At 56.6% G+C, this 22,546-nt stretch overlaps 5 protein-coding genes across 5 annotated transcripts; 3 read left to right on the forward strand and 2 right to left on the reverse strand.

The window, feature by feature from the left end:
- Positions 1 to 1,398: 1,398 nt before the first annotated feature.
- On the forward strand, positions 1,399 to 3,471 carry WHR41_05537 (uncharacterized protein; the record flags this gene model as incomplete). The annotated part of the gene is made up of 1 exon (XM_069374142.1): positions 1,399 to 3,471. One exon carries the CDS (start codon positions 1,399 to 1,401, stop codon positions 3,469 to 3,471), a length of 2,073 nt encoding a protein of 690 aa, XP_069229479.1.
- A 212-nt stretch (positions 3,472 to 3,683) lies between these two features.
- On the reverse strand, positions 3,684 to 4,654 carry WHR41_05538 (uncharacterized protein; the record flags this gene model as incomplete). Its single annotated transcript, XM_069374143.1, has 2 exons — positions 3,684 to 4,244; positions 4,322 to 4,654. 2 exons carry the CDS (start codon positions 4,652 to 4,654, stop codon positions 3,798 to 3,800), a joined length of 780 nt encoding a protein of 259 aa, XP_069229486.1. The 3' UTR covers positions 3,684 to 3,797.
- Positions 4,655 to 9,741: 5,087 nt separating this feature from the next.
- Positions 9,742 to 14,560, forward strand: WHR41_05539 (uncharacterized protein). Its single transcript, XM_069374144.1, has 7 exons — positions 9,742 to 10,340; positions 10,407 to 10,476; positions 10,537 to 10,599; positions 11,683 to 12,409; positions 12,514 to 12,684; positions 12,824 to 13,502; positions 13,569 to 14,560. The coding sequence occupies exons 4-7, from the start codon at positions 11,728 to 11,730 to the stop codon at positions 14,287 to 14,289; spliced, it is 2,253 nt and encodes a 750-aa protein (XP_069229485.1). The 5' UTR covers positions 9,742 to 10,340; positions 10,407 to 10,476; positions 10,537 to 10,599; positions 11,683 to 11,727; the 3' UTR covers positions 14,290 to 14,560.
- A 1,052-nt stretch (positions 14,561 to 15,612) lies between these two features.
- Positions 15,613 to 18,448, forward strand: WHR41_05540 (uncharacterized protein). The gene is made up of 5 exons (XM_069374145.1): positions 15,613 to 15,951; positions 16,003 to 16,171; positions 16,224 to 17,208; positions 17,264 to 17,450; positions 17,503 to 18,448. Exons 1-5 carry the CDS (start codon positions 15,807 to 15,809, stop codon positions 18,321 to 18,323), a joined length of 2,307 nt encoding a protein of 768 aa, XP_069229393.1. The 5' UTR covers positions 15,613 to 15,806; the 3' UTR covers positions 18,324 to 18,448.
- Positions 18,449 to 18,922: 474 nt separating this feature from the next.
- WHR41_05541 (uncharacterized protein) lies at positions 18,923 to 21,765 on the reverse strand (the record flags this gene model as incomplete). The annotated part of the gene is made up of 3 exons (XM_069374146.1): positions 21,606 to 21,765; positions 21,126 to 21,554; positions 18,923 to 21,070 (listed from the first exon to the last, which is right to left on the reverse strand). Exons 1-3 carry the CDS (start codon positions 21,699 to 21,701, stop codon positions 18,923 to 18,925), a joined length of 2,673 nt encoding a protein of 890 aa, XP_069229394.1. The 5' UTR covers positions 21,702 to 21,765.
- Between the last annotated feature and the right edge of the window lie 781 nt (positions 21,766 to 22,546).

A 22,546-nucleotide genomic window follows, 5' to 3' on the forward strand; every position in this document is an offset into this window, starting at 1 on the left:
GAGTGGGTGGGTGCGCTATTGGAGCATTTTCATTGAAGTTTTATCGTTGCGGATATGCATTTTGCCGCGAGTTTCGCAAGCGCTGGCATGGAGTTTTGGGCTACCTATGGGTGAGGCCTGACGAACGCTCTCTTTTTTTATTTGTTTCATAGATAATCCTCCGGTCATCTGTACCACTACAGCATCTAGAATTCAACATTGATTATTCCAACATCTCTTACGGGGGCGCTGTTTTTCGATGAGACATGTCTCCATTGAACCCTTCTTGGCTGGCCTTACAAGGCCAGCCTGCTCTTGGCCATCCTAAATGCGGCCAGCTCTTTTTCGGTAGAGTTGTGCTACAGATAGGGCAAGCTGCAGGTTTCGAGTCGGCTTACGTGTGACATTATTGAACCAGACACGTACGTGGTTGTGTTCCTGTGGCTGCTGTGATCACTAGTTATTATCGTGCGACGTGGACGAGCGTCCATCACACAGCCCTACGTCCCACGCCTCGGCGTGCACACGTCGAACTAGGCAGGGCCGATGTCTGTATCCACCTCATTAGCCAGAGCTAAACACACGTGGACGGTGCGCCAGCGATTGTGATGACGAAGCCTGAAACGCAAGCAGTGCGGTCCCCCCCTGTCGACAAGCGCCGCCCCAAGCTCAGGCCGGCAGACGCACGATCTAATGACATTAGAGGGTTCGATCCACTATCCCGGCCGGTCTCCATCTCTCCTCGACACCTTCTTTGCTGCCCTGGCCCCGTCCTGCCAAGATGCGCGCGGCACCCTTCTTCCGCTCCGCAGCTTGCGAGTCCGACGACTACTGCTGCAGCCCTTCCTGTCTGAGCGCGCGCCGAGGGCCATCGCTGGACGGTCTCGGGTAAACTGCGTCTTCACGCGCCGTGAGCTGCACTAACATCCTGCTGCGCCGACGGACGACGAACCACGCCTGCGCTGTTGCGAAGTCGGCTGCGCGAGTGCCTACGCATTGGATCTGCCGCAGTTCGGACCTGTGACGGCAGCACCAGAGTCGGAGGGACTGCAGTGGTGATACAATACAATACAGCTCCGTCCGCTACACGTCTACAAGCCCGGTATACCAGGTAGCTTGGCGGCCTCTGCCGACGTGCCAGAACCCTTCTCGCCGCCGTCTCATATCTCCAGCGGGGCCTAGTCCGAATCCCAGAATCGCCCGGCCCTCTCTCCAAGTTCGCTACATCTTTCTCGAACCCGTCCGCGGACGACCAGAAGCCTGTCCCCGGATCACGCAATCGCACCGCTCGCGAGCCCTGCGCCCTGCCACACGCCCATCCCACGCCGGCTGCCACTGCCTCGACCCCACCACCGCGGGCTCCCCGCCCTCGCACACACATAAAAGCTCGCCTGCCGCCGCCGCGACGCCGTGCGGGCGATGGCACACCAGCGGCAGGCGTCCGCGTCGCTCGCGCACCAGCGCAATGCCTCGGGACACTTGCGCCAACGCCACGGTTCGGACTCCTTCCGCGCCGATGATTTGAAGCACAGCCGCCGGAGCGTGACTGACCGCAGGTCTCCCCGTGTAGATGGCTCCTGGGCCGCCGCCGACGACGAGCAAGATTACACCCACTCCCACTTCGACCCCGCCCGCGCCGTGCGCGAGGAGGACGACTGGACGCTGGCCGCGGCGGAGAACGGCGTGCTGCCGAAGAACAGCAGCAACAAGCATTCGCGCCAGATGTCCAGCTCCGCCTTCGAGCCCCGCCCGGCTTCCCTGTCGAGACAGCGATCGGATCCGCGCACGCCCACGCTGGCCACCTCGAGCCAGAACGATGCGGTGTCTGCTGCACAGCCGCCGGCGCCAACGTGGTTGAACATGCCGAACAAAGGCCAACTGGCCATCCTCGCAGCGTCGCGCTTCGTCGACTTCTTCCAAATGGCCGCGCTGCAGACGTACATGGTGCACCAGCTGCGGTCCTTCGACCCCGAGCTCCCCGACGGAACAATTTCACACCAGGCCGGCATGCTGCAGGGCGCCTTCACGGCGTCGCAGATCATCACGAGCATACTTTGGGGGCGCGCCGCGGATCAGCCGGACGTGGGCAGGAAGCTGGTGCTGAATATCGGACTGGTGGGCACCGCGCTGGGCTGCATCGGCGTCGCGTTCAGCCGCACGTTCGGCCAGGCGGTCTTTTGGCGAGTAATGAGCGGCGCGATCAATGGCACCGTGGGGTCGGCGCGCACGATGGTCGCGGAGTGCACGCCTAAGCCCTGGCACCCGCGCGCGTTCCTCTTGTTGCCTGCGGCGTTCAATGTTGCGAACGTCGCCGGGCCGATTCTCAGCGGTGTTCTGTCGGAGCCGCTGGAGAATTTCCCGCGCTTGTTTGGGGAGGGGAGCACGTTTGGTGGACCGGATGGGGTGCAGTGGATGAAGACGTATCCTTATGCTTTGCCTAATCTGCTCTGTACTGTACTGTTGCTCCTCGAAGCTGTTCTTGTACATTACGGTCTGGACGAAACGTTGAAGGGAAAGAGGCCCTTCGAGCCTATAAACTTCCTGAGGGACACATACGCCAAGTTCCAGCACGCCAAAGCACACGGATACCGCCAGACGCAGGAATGGCAACGCGAAGGCCTCCTCAGCACCACCGAGCGCAACGGATCTCTCGAGCTCGAGCGCCTACACTCCAATGGCGAGAAAGCCGAGCCTCAACCGGCCGTCCAGCGCCTCGCCTTCCGCCGCATCTGGACGTCCAACGTCCTCTGGACTCTCGTCAGCATCGCCATCTTCGACTTCCACATGGGCGCCTTCGCCAACCTCTGGATCCTCTTCCTCGCAACGCCCCGCGAATACGTGCCCGACGACGCGCCGCCCGACCCCACCCCGCGCAGCGCCTTCAAGTTCGCCTCCGGCCTCGCCTTCCCGCCGCCCACCATCGGCTTCGCAATGGCCATCATCGGCTTCATCGGCGTCGCCCTCCAATTCCTCCTCTACCCCTGGGCCAACGCGCGCTTCGGCCTCATGCGCTGCTTCCGCGGCTCCCTCGTCCTCTTTCCCGCCGCCTACTACCTGGCGCCCTACATCGCGCTCCTCCCGTCGACCTCCAAGGCCCCCGACCCCGCCTCCGGCGCCCCCGTCTGGCTCGGCATCTCCTTCGTCCTCTTCCTGCAAGTCGCGGCCCGCACCTTCGCCCTCCCCGCCACCATCATCCTGCTCAACAACTCCTCCCCGCACCCCTCCGTGCTCGGCACGATCCACGGCCTCGGGCAAGCTTGCTCCGCGACGTTCAGGACGATCGGCCCCATGCTCGCGGGCTGGTGGTTCGGCGTCTGGATGGAGCGTGGCGTCATCGGTATGGCGTGGTGGATCGTGGGGTCGATTGCCGCGCTGGGCTGTGTTGCTGCGTATTGGGTGCGAAATGGCAGCGGGCATGAGATTTTCCTGCCCGGAGAGGAGGCGGAGGAGAAGGAGGAGGGGGCAGAAGGGGGGAGTGGGAATGGACGGTGAGATTTGGTGGATTTGTTTTTGGTTTGGAGCGTTTTCGTTTTGCATTTGGGGGTGTTGGGTATTGTGGTTGGGAGATCTAAAAAGGTATTTGTGTATATTTAGGCGGGCGGATTGTTTGAGCTTTGGAGGTGAGGTGGAAGTGTGCTGATGAGGGCAGGGAAGACGTCTGACGTGGCGATCTAGAACGCATGAAAGTCGAACGGCTGGCTCAATGCGTAGGCAAAGATTCATCTCAGGATCATCTAAGTCTGGTATACAGCTTGTTCATGTATATATATCACATCTATCTCCCATTCATCTTACACTCGTCATCCAACACCCGCCATTTACACCTTGGCGAACCTAAGGTAAGGCTTCAACTCCGTAACCTTGTCCTCGCCAAACTTCTTCTTCGCGTCCGCCGTGCTCACGCTCGGCGGCACAATCACATCCTCGCCCTTCTGCCAATCAATCGGCGTAACAACGCCCTGCCCATCGCCCATCTGCAGGCTGTCGATCACGCGCAGCACCTCGGCCGAGTTCCTGCCCGTCGACGCAGGGTACATCATGCTGAGGCGGATCTTCTTCGCGGGGTCGATGACGAAGACGCTGCGGATGGTGAAGGCGATGCCGCCTTCCTTGGCCAGGCGGTCGATGTCCTGCTGCGAGATCATGTCGTACAGCCAGGCGACGTTGCGGTCCGCGTCGGCGATGATGGGGAATTGCACGGAGGTCTGCGACACCTCGTTGATGTCCGAGACCCATTGGGAGTGGCTGGTCAGGTCGTCGGCGCTCTGAAGGGAAACTTCGTTAGCAGATCGCCCTAGGATCCACGCAAATTCAAGACAACGCAAGACGACAAACAACTCACCAGCCCAATCATCTTGACGCCCCTCTTCTCAAACTCCCCGCCCAGCTTCGCGAACGCGCCCAGCTCCGTCGTGCACACCGGCGTGAAGTCCGCCGGGTGCGAGAACAGGATCGCCCACTTGCCGTCCAGCCACTGGTGGAAGTCGATGTCGCCCGCCGTCGTCTTGGCCTGGAAGTTGGGCGCTTCGGACCCGATGCGCAGGCGGGGCTGCTCGCCGCGCGCGGGCGTGGCGAGGAAGCGGCGGAGGGTGGGCGTCTTGGAGGCGCGGAGGGTGGTCAGGGCCGGGTTGGAGGCGGCGGGGGCGCGCAGGGCGCGGGCGAAGAGGGAGGCCATCTTTGCTGTTGTGGTTTGGATTTGATGGGAGCTTTGGTTTGGGGGGAGTTGGGAGGGGTGTTGTGATTTTTGGGGACTGAGGGCTCTGGGATTATTGCATTGAGGATGGCGTCATGCGGCTGCAATGCAATCTGCAAGGGACCCGAACGCGCCGAACGTCGGCTGCGAGATCGGTCGTGGCTGGCTGGTTGGGACTTCACTTCGTTGGCTTTGGTGGTCGAGTGCAAGTGAATGCATAACTTCGGAGGATGCGTGCTTGATATCAATTGGTTACTGTGGGTGTTCGATGGAAGCATGCTGAAGAATATCTCACTGCGATAGGGACCCTGTTGAAGGACTTAGCTACTTACAGATGCTCGTGAACTGAAAATCGCGAGAAGAACTTCTGATGAATCTGCAGCTGACCACTGTTGGAGAAGGTATTTCATTGCTATTTGTACATCGCCACCCTGTCAAGACTGATTACTGTGCCATGCGAGCATCTCAATGGCACTACATCCTTCGCCATTATTTAGAGTTGATGGTAAGCGCTCCAGGGGCTTTCAATGGCATGGCAGCATTGACAGTATTCCAGAGCTGAGGATACGAGCACAGGATCAATCGGTGGATTGGAGAAACATTCGAAGCCAGCAACGTCGTTTCTCTCCTTGGTCTTTATCTTCAATGGTGCCTCGTCATCCCTCAGCTAATGGTTCCGTTTCACACCTCACTCAGCGCTCAGAAACAGGCATGCCCTTCGAAAACTCCAACGTCCCGTTCTCTGCAGCCTTGACGATGCTGCCCCAAGAGCTCTTATCGCCGTGCACCTTGACCGCGCGAGCCTTCTCGCCGCCGAGATACCCTTCGGCCACCTTCGTCTCCTCCGCCATGCGCCCGGCGACTTGCTGTGGCGTCGCGGCCCCTTCGACGTACTTGATGGCGTCGGCCAACGCCTCGTCACGGCCGGCGAGCTGGGCGCGCATCATCTTGAGCGAATGCAGCGCGTACTTGTTGGCCGAAAGGCCCTTGGTCTCCTCTTCGGCCGAGCGGCCGGCGATCTCCTTGGATTTGCTGTTGCTTGCATGAGCAATGTCCACCAGCGGCAGTACCAATAGCATGACAATGCTTACATCAGGGCATCCGTGTGCCCAGTCATCTCGCGCAGGTTCGCGAAGAAGCGCTTGTCTTCGACGCGCATCTCGTCGAGCCACTTCGCGTAGCCGTTCTCGATGGCTCGCTCGGACTCGTTGCGACCGCGGTCGGCGGTCGCGGCGGCGGGCCCGATGGTAGCGCTTGGGCGATTGCGCATTGTGGTGGTGTTGTCTTCCAAGTGTTCTTGGTGGTAGTGGTGCTTTGTAATTGATGGTGCTTGATAAAAGCACTTCGAAGTGTGATGTCGCTGGAGAAAGTCCAGCAACAGAATCAGCACCTCTTTTGAGGTGTGAAAGAAAAACAGGAAGGCGCGTTGCCGTCCTGCGCGCGGCGGCAGTCACGTGGTGACGGGAGCCTGAGGTAGAAACCCAGGCTCGAGCCGGCGTTCAAAGGAGAACGTAATACCAAGACGAGGAACGCATTTCTTCCACATGAAGCGAGGATATATAACCTCGCTTCATGTGAGAGACGTTCCTCGTCTTGGTGGTCTGCGCTTTGCGGCAGTCAAGGGGTGGCGGGAGCCTGGGATGGAAACCCCAGGCTCGAGCCGGGGTTCCGAAGAGAGCGGAGTATCAAGACGAGTAACGTCTTGTAACATGGGCGAGGCTATATGACCCCGCCCCATGTGAAATAATGGCATGTCGAGTGGACATGTGATCTGATCGATCTCGATGGCGATGGTCTCCAGTGGTTGGCACTTGTCTGGCTGTTGGGGCTCAGTCTGCCGCTCCAGGTTGATAGAACAGTTTCTGTATGCCATGACGTGATATATTGAGGGCTTGATTCGTTGCTCAAGACAATGTTTGCATGGTGGCTTGGTATCTGAGTTGCCGAAGGACTTGGTCGACAGTGAGTCTGTTTCACCACCAGCGCTGGATGGTTCGTATTGGCAAACAGTCCGCAGAAGCTCGAGAATCTGCCTGCAGTAGACGAGTGGCGGTTGATCGGAGGCTGTGGGATAGCGTCTTCGGAGGGTCTTGCAGGCCTCTCACGGGTCAGGGGGACGTTGTGTTTTGCGAGGCTTTCGCTCGCTCTTCTTTGTCCGGTGGACAGCGACAGCGGGGGGAATTCTGGGGAGGAGTCCTTTAAGCGGGTGACGAGTCAAGAGAGGTCTGGAAGATGAACAGAGGCTCTGAATACTCGAGTAGGGCTTGGGGTTGATGGATTGTCTGGCGTGGAAGATGGCTGGTGATGTCGAATTCACTGTGGGTGGGCGTGGGAGGAAGGGAGGAAGGAAGGAAGAATCGTGCAAGCGGCAAGGGCTTTTGGGCTTGAAGTAACTGCTAGTCGGCGCTGCTGGGCAGGTTCATAGGCGCTCTGTGCCCTCGCTCGCCAACGTTCTCGAAGAGTGCACAAAGAAGGGACAAGAAGCGCTGGAGGTGCTTCTGCGTAGCTTGATTGACTCCTATCATTAATAGCAAGCCATAGATACACCGTCACCACGCAGAGGTTGGTGGGCATCGAGTCAAGCAGCTCTTGGCGGGCTGGCTCTGCAGTCGCGCTCTTGGGGGTCGTGTGAGCTCACGCCGGCGAACTTCCAGCTCGCTCCGGAAACGCGACCAACACCACGCGCATCCACAGCCTGCAATTTTTCTGAATCCGAGAGTAGAGTAATAAGGTCTTCCCGTCATGGTTCTTGATGTCTTTGCTCAAATCCTCATCGTCATCTGAACAGTGATTTACGAAAGATAAGGTCGCCTGGCTGCCAGCTCCAGTCCACGACCGATTCGGCTGCGCCAACTCCTACAATGAACGAAGTCAGCACGGTATAGTACTCCAGTGACCGGACAGCTTCAACAAACCAGGATAATGTCATAAGCATAGCGACCCTCTCGGCCTTTTCCTGGCAGCGTCGGCAAAAGACGCCTTGGCTCGACCGCTATGGCGCCATCGAACGCACCTTTGCTCACGCATACTTGTTACTGACCAGCCGACATACCGTGACTGATCCGGCTCTCAACCGCGTGCCACAGCATCGTCGATCAAAAAGCGGTACCTCGCGGATGCAACTTGTCCTGCCCTCTGTCTTGAAGCAAGTCAGCAAGAGCATTACGCAAACACCGGTCTTGGAACGACTATACCTGCTCAGTACGCGCCAGGCACTGTAATAATCACGCAGGACGACTGTAAACCTAGTAGCGACGATCCTGTGAGTCCTAACGGGCAGCGTGCATGCCCTATGCCGACATAAGCTTGCATGGCGGCCTTGACTTCACCTCGATCGTCGAACGAGCACAGGCGTCGCCAGACATCCCAGTGTCACGAAAGAGCAGAGAATCGAGGGTCTCATGAACGCGCAGTGTACCCAGGCATGCCCTCGAACCATGGTGAGGGCGACACATGACGAGCGGTCCTGTTGTTTCGTTTCAAGACTGGGTGGGGGACTTGGAACCGGACCAAGCTTGAGGATAACCGCATGGTGGCATCATGCTTAACTTGGTCGAACGAAATGCGTTGACAATGGTGGTACCTCTGTGTCAGATGTTCGGCCATTGTATGAATGAACGCTCAGCAGGTTCAGAAACCCAGGGGTATCACGCATTGGCATCTCCGGAGCCGAAACATCAGCGCATGCCACTGCTTCCACAGCTTCCTGTGCATGACATGACTGTCAGACCGTCGAGTTGCCGCTGTCCGAGGGGACCCGGACCCAGCAGTTCAACGGATTCAGAAAGACCATACCTGCCCTAAGCTTTGCCATGGGGGTAAGTCAGTCAGGGTCGGCGCCACCGTTCACACGCCGACAGCCAAGCATCAGCAAGTGGCTTGCTTCAACGTCGGAGCGAACCTTATAATCTAAACCGAGCATTGGATGACAGTCCACCGAGGCCTAGCCGGCTGCATGAGCAAGATGCCCAAGTCCGCGGGTTTTGTGAGCATAGGACAAGACATGCTGCACCCCGCAAGTACATGCAGCAGCAGCCTAGCTTTTCCCACCTGCAAGCGTCAGATACAGCATGCTGTGTCTCCTCGACGCAAATGAGCGCGTGCACAGATCGTAAAGATGCGAAGGGTGCCAAAGCTTGGTCAGGAAGGTACAAGTGTACGCTCTGGAGAGTCGCAGAGTGCGGGCCGTCTGATCAATAGGAAATGAGACCCTGGGAAGAATCATCATGCGCGCATGCCGAGGACGAATGCATGTAATCTGGCGATCGTTCATCATGCTTTCTTCGCGTCTCATCAAGTTACTCTCTCGACTGTGGTGCGCACCCTAAGCCTTCATGGATATGCTGGCTCTGTGCGCCATGGCGATCATTCGGCCGGCAACGCGAACCCCTCATGGCAGGCCGGGTTCTCCGCATACTGGTGGCAGGTCTGCATTGGCGTGATCAGCGCGGAGTGGCCTCGTGACCTCTGAGGCGTCGCTACCAACGATGCTTTGCGTTTCAGGGCTATTGGGCGCACGGCTCTAGTAAATTGAAGTCGGCAAAATTTAAGGTCAACAATTGATGCCAAATGCGACGCTAGCGTGCTGGAGCGAAATGATCCGAAGGAAGATTGATTGGCCTAGGAGAATGACAGCTCTGTCGACCGCGGAGGCAGGGCAAGCCCAGCTGAAAGCCAACTTGTCATAGGCGCCCTCCGCGCAAAAACCGCTGGCACGGCTGGATCGTGAGCGAGGCCTTCCAGTTCCCGAGAGCCATGTTTGTTGTGCTGGATAGTGCCCACGAAGGTGCCATGGGCATGTCAGCCATTGGCTCGAGGGTAGGGACAGCCCCATAGCTTCTCAGCGCTGCTTCTGGCCGCTCTCGTGACATGTCCGTACACGCCTGGTGTTCCGCTGGCGAGGTGGCGTCGCCCACCAGCTCTCCGTCTCCGCATTCTTTGCAGGAGGGTCACCCACTGTGCCCCTGACCCTTGGCTCTGGCCCTGCAGGGCGATGGTCTGGGTCTTGCGTCGCGGAGCGTACTTAGCTGCATCACGCCCGCCCGACTCTCTGCCTGCCCGAGTAGTAGCGCAGAGCCTCTGCACGACTCTCTCGGACCGCCACATCGAAGCAAAACCGCGACGACAGTCTCCGTTGCGACAGGTACACCCTGCCTCGAAGCGAACTTTGGAAGAGGAACGCCAGCCGTGTCGCCCCTCAGCACTTGGCCAGCCTGCAGCCCGTTCGCGGAACTCGTTCTCCACAGTCAGAAAGCCAACCGCCTGCGTCCCCCGCCACTGGAGCCCGATTCCGCCGTCTGCGTCCTGCTCTGGCATCCAGCACGACGCTTGGCCGCGTGTCGGTGACAGTCGACAGCTTGGGTCTTTCAGCCGGCGTAGCATAGGATCGGCAACCCGTGGGCCTGGGGTGAGAAACCGCCGTGGCTATCACGCGCAGGGAGCATCTTCCCCACAGTCCCGTCTCCGCACACGCGAGCAACCTTGTTGACATAGCCTGCCACGCCTAGTCGGTCTCTGCCGAGCCACGCGGCATAACTCGCACTTCTCCTTGTGGTTGTGGCCTTCATGTGAGCCGCGAGTAGCTTCTGACAGACATACGCCGTACCATTTTGTGTTTCTGCCGGGAACCCAGGCCTGTTGCGGTGGTGGGCGCTGGACATGCGAATCAGTGAGTCGCCAGCTTCCCTTCGAGCTTCCCCTGCTGTTATGGCGACGTATGCTGACCGCCCCGAAGCAGACGACGAGACGACATAGACTCCTCCTTGTTCTTGCTTTATGGGATATGTAATATTTGTCGGTATCCAGTAAGTCTTTCGCATGCCCCGTCAGACCATGAGTTTGAGGTCGATTGCTGACAGACTCAGCCTTGCAATTGTAGACATAGATTATACGCCGCAACGATCTCTTACGACAGAAAGTACCACTAGGTATGTATAGCTCTTTTTCGCGCTCTGTCTGAATGTTGTTTTTGTTGCTGGTTGGGCTATTGAAGGTGTTACGGGCATCACTGGTGTCTGCCGACGGAGCAAGATCGAAGAGGCCGAATGGTATCGCAAGGCTCTCGCGTTGTCTACTTGATGGTATTCCTGTGGCGGGAATACTATCATTGCATCGGTGTTGCCGCTCCGCATGCGTGGTGCGAGGACGCTGAAGGAGTATGCACCTCGTGTGCGCGATGCGCAAATAGACGGAACCCGGTGGCTTGCGGGTTCGAAAGGCTTCAAGGCTCTTCGCTCACCTGGCATGATTCTGGCCATCTTCATCAGAGGTCTTCGATCGGCCGCCTACTCGGACGGTCGCAAGGTGTCCTGTCGCCGGCGCGACCGCGTTCCAGCTGTCGCGTGCCTTTGCTGCGATCGGGTGTGGCTCACCGACCCACTCAAGGTCGACCTCCTCTCGCTGCAACGACCTGATGTGGCTTTTTCTGGGTCCCTGGACGATGGTCCGAATTTGCTGCGGTGGAGGTTGTGTCGGACTGAAGGCCTGCGCTGAATCCATAGGGTCGTCAAAGGTGGATTCTCGGAGTGCGCTTTTGAGAGGCACCTCACGGGGCACCGCCGGATTGGCGGTGCCTGCAAAGCGGCTGCAGCTCTGGCAGCAACTGAAGACTCTGTCATTCCTGTTCCAGGCAAGATGTTTGCGCGTTGTGGAAAACAAAGCCACAATGCGCATGATCGAAGGCGGCGACTATACGGTTGCCCTTCTACCGTCCTTGGTCCGGTGGCACAGGCTGCATCATGCAGCACTTCCGCCTTATCGCTACTGCAGGAGTCTCATGGCTTGGAGCGCGTCTCGAAGGCTCTATCCCAGATTTGGACATGCCTACCTGGCCCTATGAGAACGATAGAATGGTTTCGATGTGGAGTCTCTTCCATTCGATTTCATTCCAACCCTCTCGGCGATGGCCTAAAATTTGGCTTTGACTATCTGGCCCCACAGTTAGCGTTCTATAGCTGTTTTTGCTTTGTATTTAGTCTCTCAATGTTTGCTGACTAACGAGCCATCCACAGAAACAAAATTACCCTAACTACAGCATCGACCACCAACGCTTGACAATGCGGCGAGCAACACCAGATTCTGAGGCGCTGGCCTCATCAGAGGATGAGAAGCCGTGGCCTTCGGCAACGACCTTTGGAAGCCTCCCAAGGAAGGAAAATGGCGTTCCAGGCTTGGGTGGCGGCATCTGGTCATCGAGCCAGTCCCGTGGGTCCTTCAAGCTAGGGGAGCAGGCTCGTCGTAATGCCGCGCGTGAGGCTCGGTTGGGAGCTCCGACGAGTGGATCGGCCAGGTCTGCAAATACTCCATCTCCTGCGACGAGCAGTGAGCATGGAGCAAATTCGCTGCCCTTTTCCATTCCATTGCAGCCAACGCCAAAGGCCGGCAGATCCCTTTCTCACTCCCAAGGCCAGCGTGAGATGCCAGCATCCACTGGTGCCAGCCTTCAGCAGGCTGTAGGGGGTATGGAGAGGCCTTCAGTCTTGCCCCTTGGCCTTTTGAACGAAGAAGTCGAGGACGCAGATGGAGAGTCTGATCGTGATTCTGAACTTGGTGGCATGTTGACGCAGACGGTCTCGCACCCGGTGTTCAGCAACCTTCAGCGAACCTCAACCTTGCCAACGCAATACGATTCGCCGTTCTCTGCGTCAAGCAATCCGCGGCGTTCGGATACTTTTGATGGCAGCGGCTTTGACCGACGCTTCGAAGTACCGTTTGGTGATCCGAGTTTGAGTGAATATGGTGAGCTACCTTCCAAATTCCAAACATCAGGCCTATTTGTTTCTAGAAGGAACGCGCGTGGCCTTGATGCACGTTTCGTGATGTTGTGCTGACAGCAGTGCCAGCAGATCAGCCTAATAGGCGCCCGCAATGGCAGTCCTCGCTTGGTTGGGAAGAGCTTCCCACTTATAGTGAGAGCCGCCGCCACTCAATGGCGGAACTGCCCACTAGACGTAGTACTATCGCTGGCAACGGGAATCGTGATTTGCGTGCCACTGGGATGTTCAATAACAATTGTAAGTGCGCACCTCGTCGGCCTGACCCACACGTGGCGACAAACCTGCCTGTTCACTGCCTCACTGTAGCGTGCGGGAGGTGACATGTGACAGCGGGCTATATCAACCGTCTCCCACACCTTTTCTAACCCTTCCCTAGACCTCAACACAACACAGCAGACAGAAGACGACGCGACCATGGATCGCGTCCAACGTACCAACACCAACGAGGCCTACACTCTACCAGAGGGTTACAAGGTCCCGCACGTCGCTCTGGAGCCCCACGAGCGCACCACCGACGCCGAGCGCGCCCTGGCGCTCCCCTACGCCAACGGGGGGCGCCCGCGCAAGCTCCTCTTCCTCATCTCCTTCAAGTGCTCGCGTGTCGGGGTCTTCTTCCTGCTCGACAACACCGGCCTTGTGATCCAAGAGGGCGATATGGTCATCGTCGAGGCTGACCGCGGACAGGATCTTGGGGTGGTTCAGCACGCGGAAATCTCACAGGAGGAAGCCCGCACCCTGCTCGCCAAGTATGGCGAAGAGCAGTACAAGTGGCTTATGATGTTTTCACAAAACAACCAGGCAGGGGCTGTCAATCCAAACGCAGCGGTTTATGGTGAGGCCAACACCGCCGGCAACGCCGGCGCTCCTTCCACGCGCCCGCCGCGCGAGCTGTTTACCGTCGCCAAAGCCAAGGCAATCAAGCGCATGGCCGCTCCGCACGAAATCCGCATGCTCAGAGACAAAGAAGGGAACGAGGCCAAAGCCAAGCGTGCCTGCCAGCAGAAGGTGTTCCAGCATCATCTTGACATGGAGATTCTCGAGGCCGAGTTTCAGTGGTAAGCCATACATCGACCCCGCTGGCCAGATCCATACCCAGCACTAGCTGACTTAATCTTACATAGGGACTGGCAGAAGCTGATCTTCTACTACTACGCTGATCACTATGTCAACTTCAAAGATCTTGTCAACGACCTCTACAAGCTTTATAAGGTCCGCTTGTGGATGTCCGCGGTCAACCCAGCCTCTTTCTCTCCGAACGCCATCAATCAGCCGCCCGCTGGCATCGGCCCTGGTGCAATCACCAACCATCCGTCTTCCGGCCCAGGCTTCGACAACACCTACACCATGAACTACGGCATCGACACTGACCCCTATGGTGCCATTCCTCCATACCCTCTTCCATACAACAATTACAACCCGAACTTCCCCGGCATCCCGGGTATGCCCAACTCCTACCCCGTGGGGCCGCCTATGCAGCAGCAGACAGCGGAGGAAAACTCCCTCTGGGAGCAGTTGGGCCAGCTCTCCATGGGGCCGCAGTACGAGGTCCCGCCGCACTCCATGAACCTTCGTCGTCAGACTCAGCCAGGCATGATGCAGCCTATCGGAACTCAGGCAGCTCCACAGGGCATGATGCAACCGATCGGGTCGCAGCGCCGCGGTTCGCAGCAGGCTGGTATTGCCCAGCCCATCGGCTCTCAGCCTCCGCAACAGCAGCGAGGCAACGGCACCGACAACGACAACGGGCGCCAGCAGGGCGGCGTCGCTCAGCGCGACTTCGGTCGCATCAACCCTTACCAGACCAACGTCGACTGGGACGCCCTCGGCATGTTCCGTCGCTAGACGATGCAAGAATCTCGATCACGGCCGGCAGACTCCGATCTTGGGATTGAGGCCTGAGGACATGAATCTCTTTTGTTCTATTGGTGCTTGCAAGACACAAAAATGGAAATCTGATGCTACGCATGAGCGGGCCCAAATATCAGACAGACAGACAGACTTCTCGGTGTTTCTTTTACATGGTTTGGTTCGGGTGCTCAAAAGGGAGGCATGGCAGACAGAACGTAAGACCATAGCGACAGATGATGAAATGCGACTACAATTTTCCTTGTAATGATCTTGAACAGTGTTGTGGACGTGATGATCACCCCTAGTCGATTGTGACCCGCTCTTCTGGAGTCTAATTGCATGATGTCTTGACAATCTAGGCGGAGCACCTTGCGAAAGTCTTCTAGGTGCATAGTACGATTCGAATATTTCGATAGCATGACATGGAAGCCATTGATGCTATTCTTTGTCTATATGCGATTCTGCCATGCGTCTCTCCACATTGATACTGCGATCACCGACGATTTTGGGCCGACGAGCGATTGTGGTGCTACTGCTTTTTGCCGAGATCGGGGTCTTCTCAAGCGCTCGAGACATGTTTTTTCTTTCAGGTGCTCCATTGAGTCAGCGTCGCTTCTGGGCTAATACCAACCAAGAAGTTCGCAATGCTTGCTTGCTCTCGTTGCTTCGCCCAAGGCTTGTTTCGACGTGCACGTCTTCCAGCCAATGGCAGGTTGCAGGTGGGGGAAGCTTGTTGAGTGCAAAGCAACGCGACAATCTCGCTGACTCGTCGTATCTGTCGTCATTCCTAAGTCCATTGAGAGGTTCTTCGGCGATCCTTGGAAGGCGTGATGTCCTCGGCCTTTGATGCCCCGAGATCTTGGTGCAGCGGGGTCTCCGCAAGACCCACAAAGTCCCCGTCAACCTTGAGTCAGGGACTTCTTCGCCGGAGACCAGGTTGATTCATCCTTGGCCGACGACAAATGGTGCCGGACACTCCGGACAATATCCCGGGAGAAGCAAGCAAATGTGAGGGCGTCGATGGTATACTAAACATCGTATGACCGCTTCAGATAGCTTACATTCTGGGAATATCTCCAGATAGAGCCGTTATGAGCAGCCATCTCCCGCGGCGAGAAAGAGTGAGTTCCATGCCAGCACCGAACGGATAGCCGACGAGCTCATCCGAGCCGGTCAAAATGAGGGTCTTGCCTCCATGCGATGGTCAAGATGCCGCCACAAGCTCCGCCCGATGGAAAGACTCCGCAGCTTGGCCTGCATCACGAAAACCAACCTCTTTGAATACTTCAATTGCCGATCCAGCACTCTACTGCGATATCGCCGTAATTTTTCGCGCTCTGTTGTCCGGTCGCTGCAGGGGATCCACAGGTGCCAGCGATGATCTTCTGTATCCCCTCAGGCCAAGAGAAAATGGCAGCATGGCTGCCCGGGTGATGCATCGATCTACAGCATATAAAAGCTATAAGAGGTGCTGCCTTTCTGCGGGATGAGCAGCCAGTATCTTGCCCATCATGAAGTCCATTCCACTTTTGGGGGGCTTGCTCCTGTCGTCTCACCAGGTCCTTGCGCAGTCCGACCCTCGAGTCGCTAGCCTTGATGGGTTCACTGAGGTACCTGACCCTTATTACGGACAGAGCCCGCCTGTATACCCAACACGTAAGAACACAAGAGCCCTATTTATTGAACCGCATTCTGACCTGCACCTAGCTGAGGGTGATGGTGGCGTTGATAAGTCATGGCAGAATGCATACGCTCGAGCCCGTGAGCTTGTCTCTCAGATGACACTTGATGAGAAGGTCAACATGACCCATGGCCACGAGGGAGACTGTGTCGGCAACACTCCCAGCATTGAGCGTCTGGGTATCCCAAAACTATGGTGAGTTCATGACGACAAACAATGCGCGCTTCACATGGTTGACCTCGTGTAGCTTTGCCGATGGCCCTTCTGGCATCAGAGGTCAGGAGTTCGTGAGTGCATTCCCGGCACAGATCACGGTTGGCGCGACATTCGACCGCGGCCTCATGAAGAGGTTTGGAGAAGCGATGGGAATGGAATACTTCCGCAAGGGTATCAACGTCGCTTTGCTACCGGTCGCTGGTCCTTTGGGAAGAATTGCTCGTGCTGGCCGCAACTGGGAAGGATTTGGGGCTGATCCCTACCTCTCTGGCGCTGGAATGAAAGCCGTTACTACTGGCGTCCAAGATCAGGGCGTCATCGTCCAGTCGAAGCACTGGCTGCTCAACGAGCAAGAGTATCGACGTAATCCTGGCCCTGAGGGCGAATCGCTGAGCTCCAACGCCGATGACCGCACGATCCATGAACTCTACGTTTTCCCGTTCATGGACAGCTTGAAGGCAGGTGCCGCAAGCCTCATGTGCTCATATCAGAGGGTCAATAACTCATACGGTTGCCAGAACAGCAAGCTTCTGAATGGTATCCTCAAGACTGAGCTGGGCTTCCAAGGCTTTGTCACCTCTGACTGGTATGCGCAGCATGCCGGTGTCGCTTCGGCTAACGCAGGCATGGACCTTGTTATGCCCAACCAGGCCTTTTGGGGGCCAAATCTGACGGAAGCGGTCAACAACGGCTCCGTTGCCGAGACCCGTCTGAACGACATGGTCACTCGTATCCTTGCTGCTTGGTACTACACTGGACAGGACGATGGCTACCCTGAAGTTGCAGTTTCTCCTTACACCGAACAACACCCGATCGTTGATGTTCGCGGGGACAATGCAGCGCTCATCCGCGAAATTGGTGCAGCTGGTCACATTCTGGTGAAGAACGTTAACAACACCCTGCCCTTGAAGAAGCCAAGATATCTCAGCGTCTACGGCTATGATGCAAGACTGGGAGACTCGCCTTGGGAAAATCCAGCTCGATTTGGCGGGGGCTATGAAGTTAATTTCGGCTGGGTATGAGATACCGAATGTCTTGCCATTGGGAGCACGCTAACACTCAGTCATACAGAACACACAAAACGGTACTCTAATTACGGGTGGTGGCTCTGGCACTAGCACCCCTCCTTACCTTATCTCCCCTTTCGACGCTATCCAGAGGCGTGTCATGGAAGACCAAGGCACCGTCAGATGGGACTTCGCGGCCATCAACCCGCCAGTTTATGCAAACTCCGAGGCATGCCTTGTCTTCATCAACGGTAAACCGTCAACTGCTTCCCAACACATGGTAACCCAGCTAACGTATCTAAGGCTACGCGAGCGAGGCTTTCGATAGACTCTCCCTGCAAGATGAGTTCAGCGACCAGCTTGTGAAGAATGTTGCGACCAACTGCTCGAACACCATCGTCGTGATTCACTCTGCCGGCATCAGAACTGTGGATGAGTGGATCGAGCATCCCAATATTACCGCCGTCGTCTACGGCCTCCTCCCCGGCCAAGAGACAGGCAACTCGATCGTCGACGTCCTGTACGGCGACATCTCTCCCTCCGGCCGAATGCCGTTCACTGTCGCTAGAAACGAGTCTGACTACGGCCACCTCCTCAACTCCACCGTGGGCTCGGGTCCATACCCTCAAGACAACTTCACCGAAGGCCTGTACATCGACTACAGGTACTTTGACAAGCACAACATCACGCCTCGATACGAGTTCGGCTACGGCTTGTCCTACTCCACTTTCTCCTACGCGGACCTCTCCGTTGATTCCCTAGGTGGCAACACGAACGAATACCCCACTGAGCAGGTGCCCGTCCCACAGGGTGGCCCCTCAGACATTTGGGATGTGCTATTCAATGTGACGGTCAACATCGAGAACACTGGCGACGTCGATGCCAACGAAGTCCCACAGCTGTACGTCAATATCGCTACGGCTCCAGCTAGGCAGCTGCGCGGTTTCGACCGCGTCCACATCGCTTGCGGCGCTACAGAGCAGGTGACATTCCCGGTCACAAGGAGAGACTTGAGTATTTGGGACGTGGTTGCTCAGAAGTGGAAGCTTCAGAAGGGTCAATATCCTATCTATGTTGGCGCGAGTAGCAGGGATATCAGGTTGACTGGCACTATCGAGGTGTAACAGCTATCACGTTTGCGCCTCAGGCCCTTCGTGCATCAACATGAGCTTCACGAATCTGAAAGCATATCACATTATGTCATTTAGAAAGATAACTACAAGAATCTTTTTTTTTGTGACCACACACGATACGCTCCTTGGTCAATGGAACGGTAGCAGGATCAAAGTAGGTCCTGGAATCCCAGCACTCTCTGTGCAGATGCTGTCCTTGCTCATTCAATAGTTTGAAGTTGATGATTTTCATTGTGAAATGATTTGTTCAAGGCTCCTGGCTTCTCGAAAGAGACTGTTGCCAACGTGCTGCTACCTTCTTCTCTGGACTATCCAGGATTGATTCCTTCTCGGAGCCCAACATACTGAGCATACGCAAATGCAGAATTAACGCAGGAAGCCCCCCCACTTCCTGATGAGAAGTGGGCAACTCCCTTCCATCATCATTCGACAGAATATTTCGAAAGCAACATCGGCAGAAATCGCACGTGGAACGGAGTGTCAGTACTATCAACAGCCTCGCTGTGCTTATTACCGTATTATAGGTACGTCTATATCTATGTATGTCATGTCATGAAAGCGTGAACCACTCAGTCTCGCTCACTAAACCTTCAAGCAAGGACGCCGCTGAGGGGCAGGTTCCTGCTCGAGCTGCCGACCCAGACGTGCTTGGTCGTGTTCTGGACATACCAGTCCTGCTCGACCGTGCTCCAGCTGGCAATATCTCTCCTGGTGATGTCGAAGCTGACTCTGGCGGTCATGTTCGGGGCGATGGATAATCTCTCGAAGCCGCGGAGCTCCTTGACGGGGTCGTAAGGACCGCCGCGGGAGAGGTACAGCTGCGGAACTTCGTCGCCGACGACGGAGCCGGTGTTCTGAATGGTCGCGTGCACTCTGTACAGGACATCGTAGATGGAGGGGTTGCCGCCGGGGGCGCCACCGGCCTTGGGAACGGGCTGCGCGGAACCGTTAAGCGCGCCCTCAGGGAAGAAGTCGGAGGAACCGTAGTTGGGGTCTCCAGAGGCCTCGGTGAGGTTGGTCGAGTTCAGCCACGGGTAGTGGTAGAGGTTGACGCGAGTGAAGTTGGCCGGGAAAGTGTGGTCGGCCGGGTCCATGCTGAAGTTGCGGAAGGTAGGTGCCGCGGTGGTGTGTCCCATGAAGGGCACATAGGCGGAGGCGTTCAGGTTCTCGACCTTGAGGTCGGAGTACTCGAAAGTGGTGTAAGAGAGACCAAAGCCGAATTCGTACGTCGGAGTCTTGTTGTGGAGATCGAAGGCACGGTAGTCGATGATGTTGCCCTCCTTGTAGTTGATCTGAGGAACGCCTGCATCATCATTGTCGTTGTAGAGAATGTCAGTGCCCCAGTCTTCTCTCTTCTTGCCAATAGTCCACGGAAGCTTGGCACCGGGGTTGACGCGGCCATAGAGGATGTCAGCAATGGAATTGCCGCTCTCTTGGCCAGGCAAGCCAGCCCAAAGAATAGCAGTGATGTTAGGGTTGTTCTTGTACTCCTCAAGGAGGACAGGTCCAACGGAGTGGACGACCAGAATTGTGTTGCTACAGTTGCCAGCCACCGTCGCAACCATGTCGTCGGCTCCTTGCCAGAATGTCAGGTTGTTGCGATCTCCAAGGTTTCCATCCACCTGGATGAAGGTCTCGCCAGCATCGCTGTTTGCAAAAACGATCGAGGCATTGGAGCGCCTAGCAAGCGCTCCGATGGTGTCCAGGTCGTAGTTGTCGAAGATGGATTCGTAGGATCCACCGTTCTGCAGCACAGTATTCTGGATAGCAGTGTCTGGGGTCACGAGATAAGGGAAGTCGGCAGTCCCGCTGCCCCAGCCCATCGCAAGGGTACCATCATCGCAACCGTGATCATCGCAGCCATTCGGTCCATGGGGGCTAGGGCCAGCGTCCTCACCAAACACTGTAGTCAGAGGCTCTTTGCCAGAGAGCGGCAATGTATTGTTTACGTTTTTGAGCAGCACAGTACTAGCGCTGCCGATGTGGCGGATAAGTGCACCGTGGTCCGCACGGACGTTGACGTGGTCGTTGACTTTGGTCCACCCTTGACCCACGTAGTAGTGCTCATAGTTGTAGGTGTCTTTGGTCCAGCTGGAGAAGTTGATATCTGTCCTGTTGGTGTCGGCGTCGACCTTGTAGTATGCGGCCATGATACGCATCGCCATGTCGTCGACGCGCCACGCGGGAACAGTGCCGTTGAGAACAGCAATGGTCAGGTTCGACCCAAAGTACGAGTACCCATTGTTGTAGGAGTCAGAGTCACCTGGCATTAGCATGTCGAGCCCCGCATGGACGCTAGAGACGCCAGAATGGCCTCCGAGCCAGTCCGTAATAACGGGGCCTTGGAAGCCAAGCTCTCCCTTTAGCAGATAGTTGAGCGTGTAGGAGTTTTGACAGGCTTGCGAGCCATTAATCTGATTGTAAGAGCACATAACAGAAGCAGCGCCAGCTCGGATGCCATCTGCAAAGGGCCAGAGGTAGAGCTCGTGCATGGTTACATCGTCCAGGTTGGAAGAAGACGGCTCGGTGATGTTGTAACCGAAGCCATTGGCTTCAGGCACTTGGCGGAAGTGCTCTTGCTCATAGGCAATGTAATGTTTCAGGTTGGTCATGACATTCTGGCTCTGAATGCCTCTGATCGTTTGGGCAAAGAGCTGGCCGGTCAGGACTGGGTCGGGCGAGAATCCTTCCCAGTTGCGACCACCTTCAGGGGTCCTTCCGAGCGGACCTGCGACAGGCTATATGATTGTCAGTCTCAACACGTCTAGCAGTTCTCTAGAGAGTGTTACGTACACCCAGCTGGAAGTCAACACCTTTGCCCTTGTGCTCAGAGCCCATACCAGCACCTTGCGCGAAAGCGAGGCCGCGATCCCACGTGGCGGCGAGGTTCACACCGCTTGCGAAAGCAGACACCAAGTCTGCGTAGCGGATACCGAGAGGACTATCCTGAAGACACATGGCACGGAATCCAAGACGCGGGATAGAACCAGTCTGACCGACGCAACGGTCGACTTGCCATCCGGTGCCAGTGGTGAGGTTGACCTTCTCTTCGAGGGTGAGCTGACCCACGAACTCGCGAGCCTGGTCGTACGCCTCTTTCCAATCACCAAGACCCTCAGTCCACGGTGAAGGGTACTTAGGCGGGCTCATCTGGTGGCCATTGCTTCCGGCTGCAACGACTGGGTTATCGTTCACATATTCGTTGTACGTTGTATTGGGGAACTGGTCTATTTGTCAGTAATGCCTCCTTTCGGAGGAATTTCAAGGACGTACCGGAGAGCCAAAGTTGCCTCTGTTGGAAAAATCTTGACTATCCTGGGCCAATGCTGTAGTCGCAGCCAGCAGGGCCGCAGATGCGAAAGAACGCATGTTGATACAATACGAAATACGAAAATGACGAGTTGATAGAAACCTACCGTAAGACCTGCAGGTACGACATATTTCTACTTTTCCATCATCGAACGGTACATGACACGCTCGACCGCCGATCAGGGCAGAGAGGTCGTCATGACCGTTGATGTGGAGCCATGAGTTCAGTAGCCGATGGAGTTGGACGCGCACTGTTCAAGAGCGCGGGTTGCGAGTTGCGGGATTTGGAGATGGTGGGGACTGGAGGTGGAGGGAAACGGAGAGGAGTGGTCGAGGGCGGAGTTTTCGAATAATTCCGTTCGCTGACATACCCACTCCTCCCGTGATCTTGAGGGCCTTTGCACGGGTGGTTGGTGACGGCGAAGAAACCGTGCCTTCGCTTCCGGCACCGAAGATCCGACGGTTCAAATGCCTCTCGCGTTCGTTGCCGGCTGCCGGCATCACGATTGACATGCATAGCCACGTTGATGCCGATCATCAGACGTGCTTATCCTGCCGTGAGGAGCAATGCCGTTCATTTTTTGATTCACTCCCTGCATTAATTTACCCTGCTCGCGGCTTCCGCGGCGCAGGGTCAGGTTCACCCTCATCGGATAGATGTGGATAAGACGATGCGAGAGCCGTCTTGCCTGACATATGTACTAGAAAACGATGAGATCCTCCACCATGCGGAAACTGTGGGTTCCATGGGGCACCGCGACTTGGCATCGTGGCCTTCGCTTTGCTTGCGATGCTTGGACCTGTTAAACCTCACGGGCCTAAGAGTGCTGTGATGGCTAAGCAATACCCAGATGCAGGTCTGTGCCACTGAGGTATTATTTGGCCCCCTGATCAGTTTATGGCAG

Source organism: Cladosporium halotolerans, assembly GCF_011745625.1.
Source record: "Cladosporium halotolerans strain TM138-S3 chromosome Unknown Sca15, whole genome shotgun sequence".
NCBI classification, from domain to species: domain Eukaryota; kingdom Fungi; phylum Ascomycota; class Dothideomycetes; order Cladosporiales; family Cladosporiaceae; genus Cladosporium; species Cladosporium halotolerans.

What these genes read in the sequence shown, in the direction of transcription:
- WHR41_05539 (XM_069374144.1), top strand. Translation starts at nt 11,728, where the DNA reads ATGCGGCGAGCAACACCAGATTCTGAGGCGCTGGCCTCATCAGAGGAT. An exon ending in TCCGAGTTTGAGTGAATATG is followed by an intron (nt 12,410 to 12,513) that starts GTGAGCTACCTT and finishes CAGCAGTGCCAG; the next exon opens with CAGATCAGCCTAATAGGCGC. An exon ending in TGGGATGTTCAATAACAATT is followed by an intron (nt 12,685 to 12,823) that starts GTAAGTGCGCAC and finishes ACCCTTCCCTAG; the next exon opens with ACCTCAACACAACACAGCAG.
- WHR41_05540 (XM_069374145.1), top strand. Translation starts at nt 15,807, where the DNA reads ATGAAGTCCATTCCACTTTTGGGGGGCTTGCTCCTGTCGTCTCACCAG. An exon ending in CTGGGTATCCCAAAACTATG is followed by an intron (nt 16,172 to 16,223) that starts GTGAGTTCATGA and finishes GACCTCGTGTAG; the next exon opens with CTTTGCCGATGGCCCTTCTG. An exon ending in ATGCCTTGTCTTCATCAACG is followed by an intron (nt 17,451 to 17,502) that starts GTAAACCGTCAA and finishes AACGTATCTAAG; the next exon opens with GCTACGCGAGCGAGGCTTTC.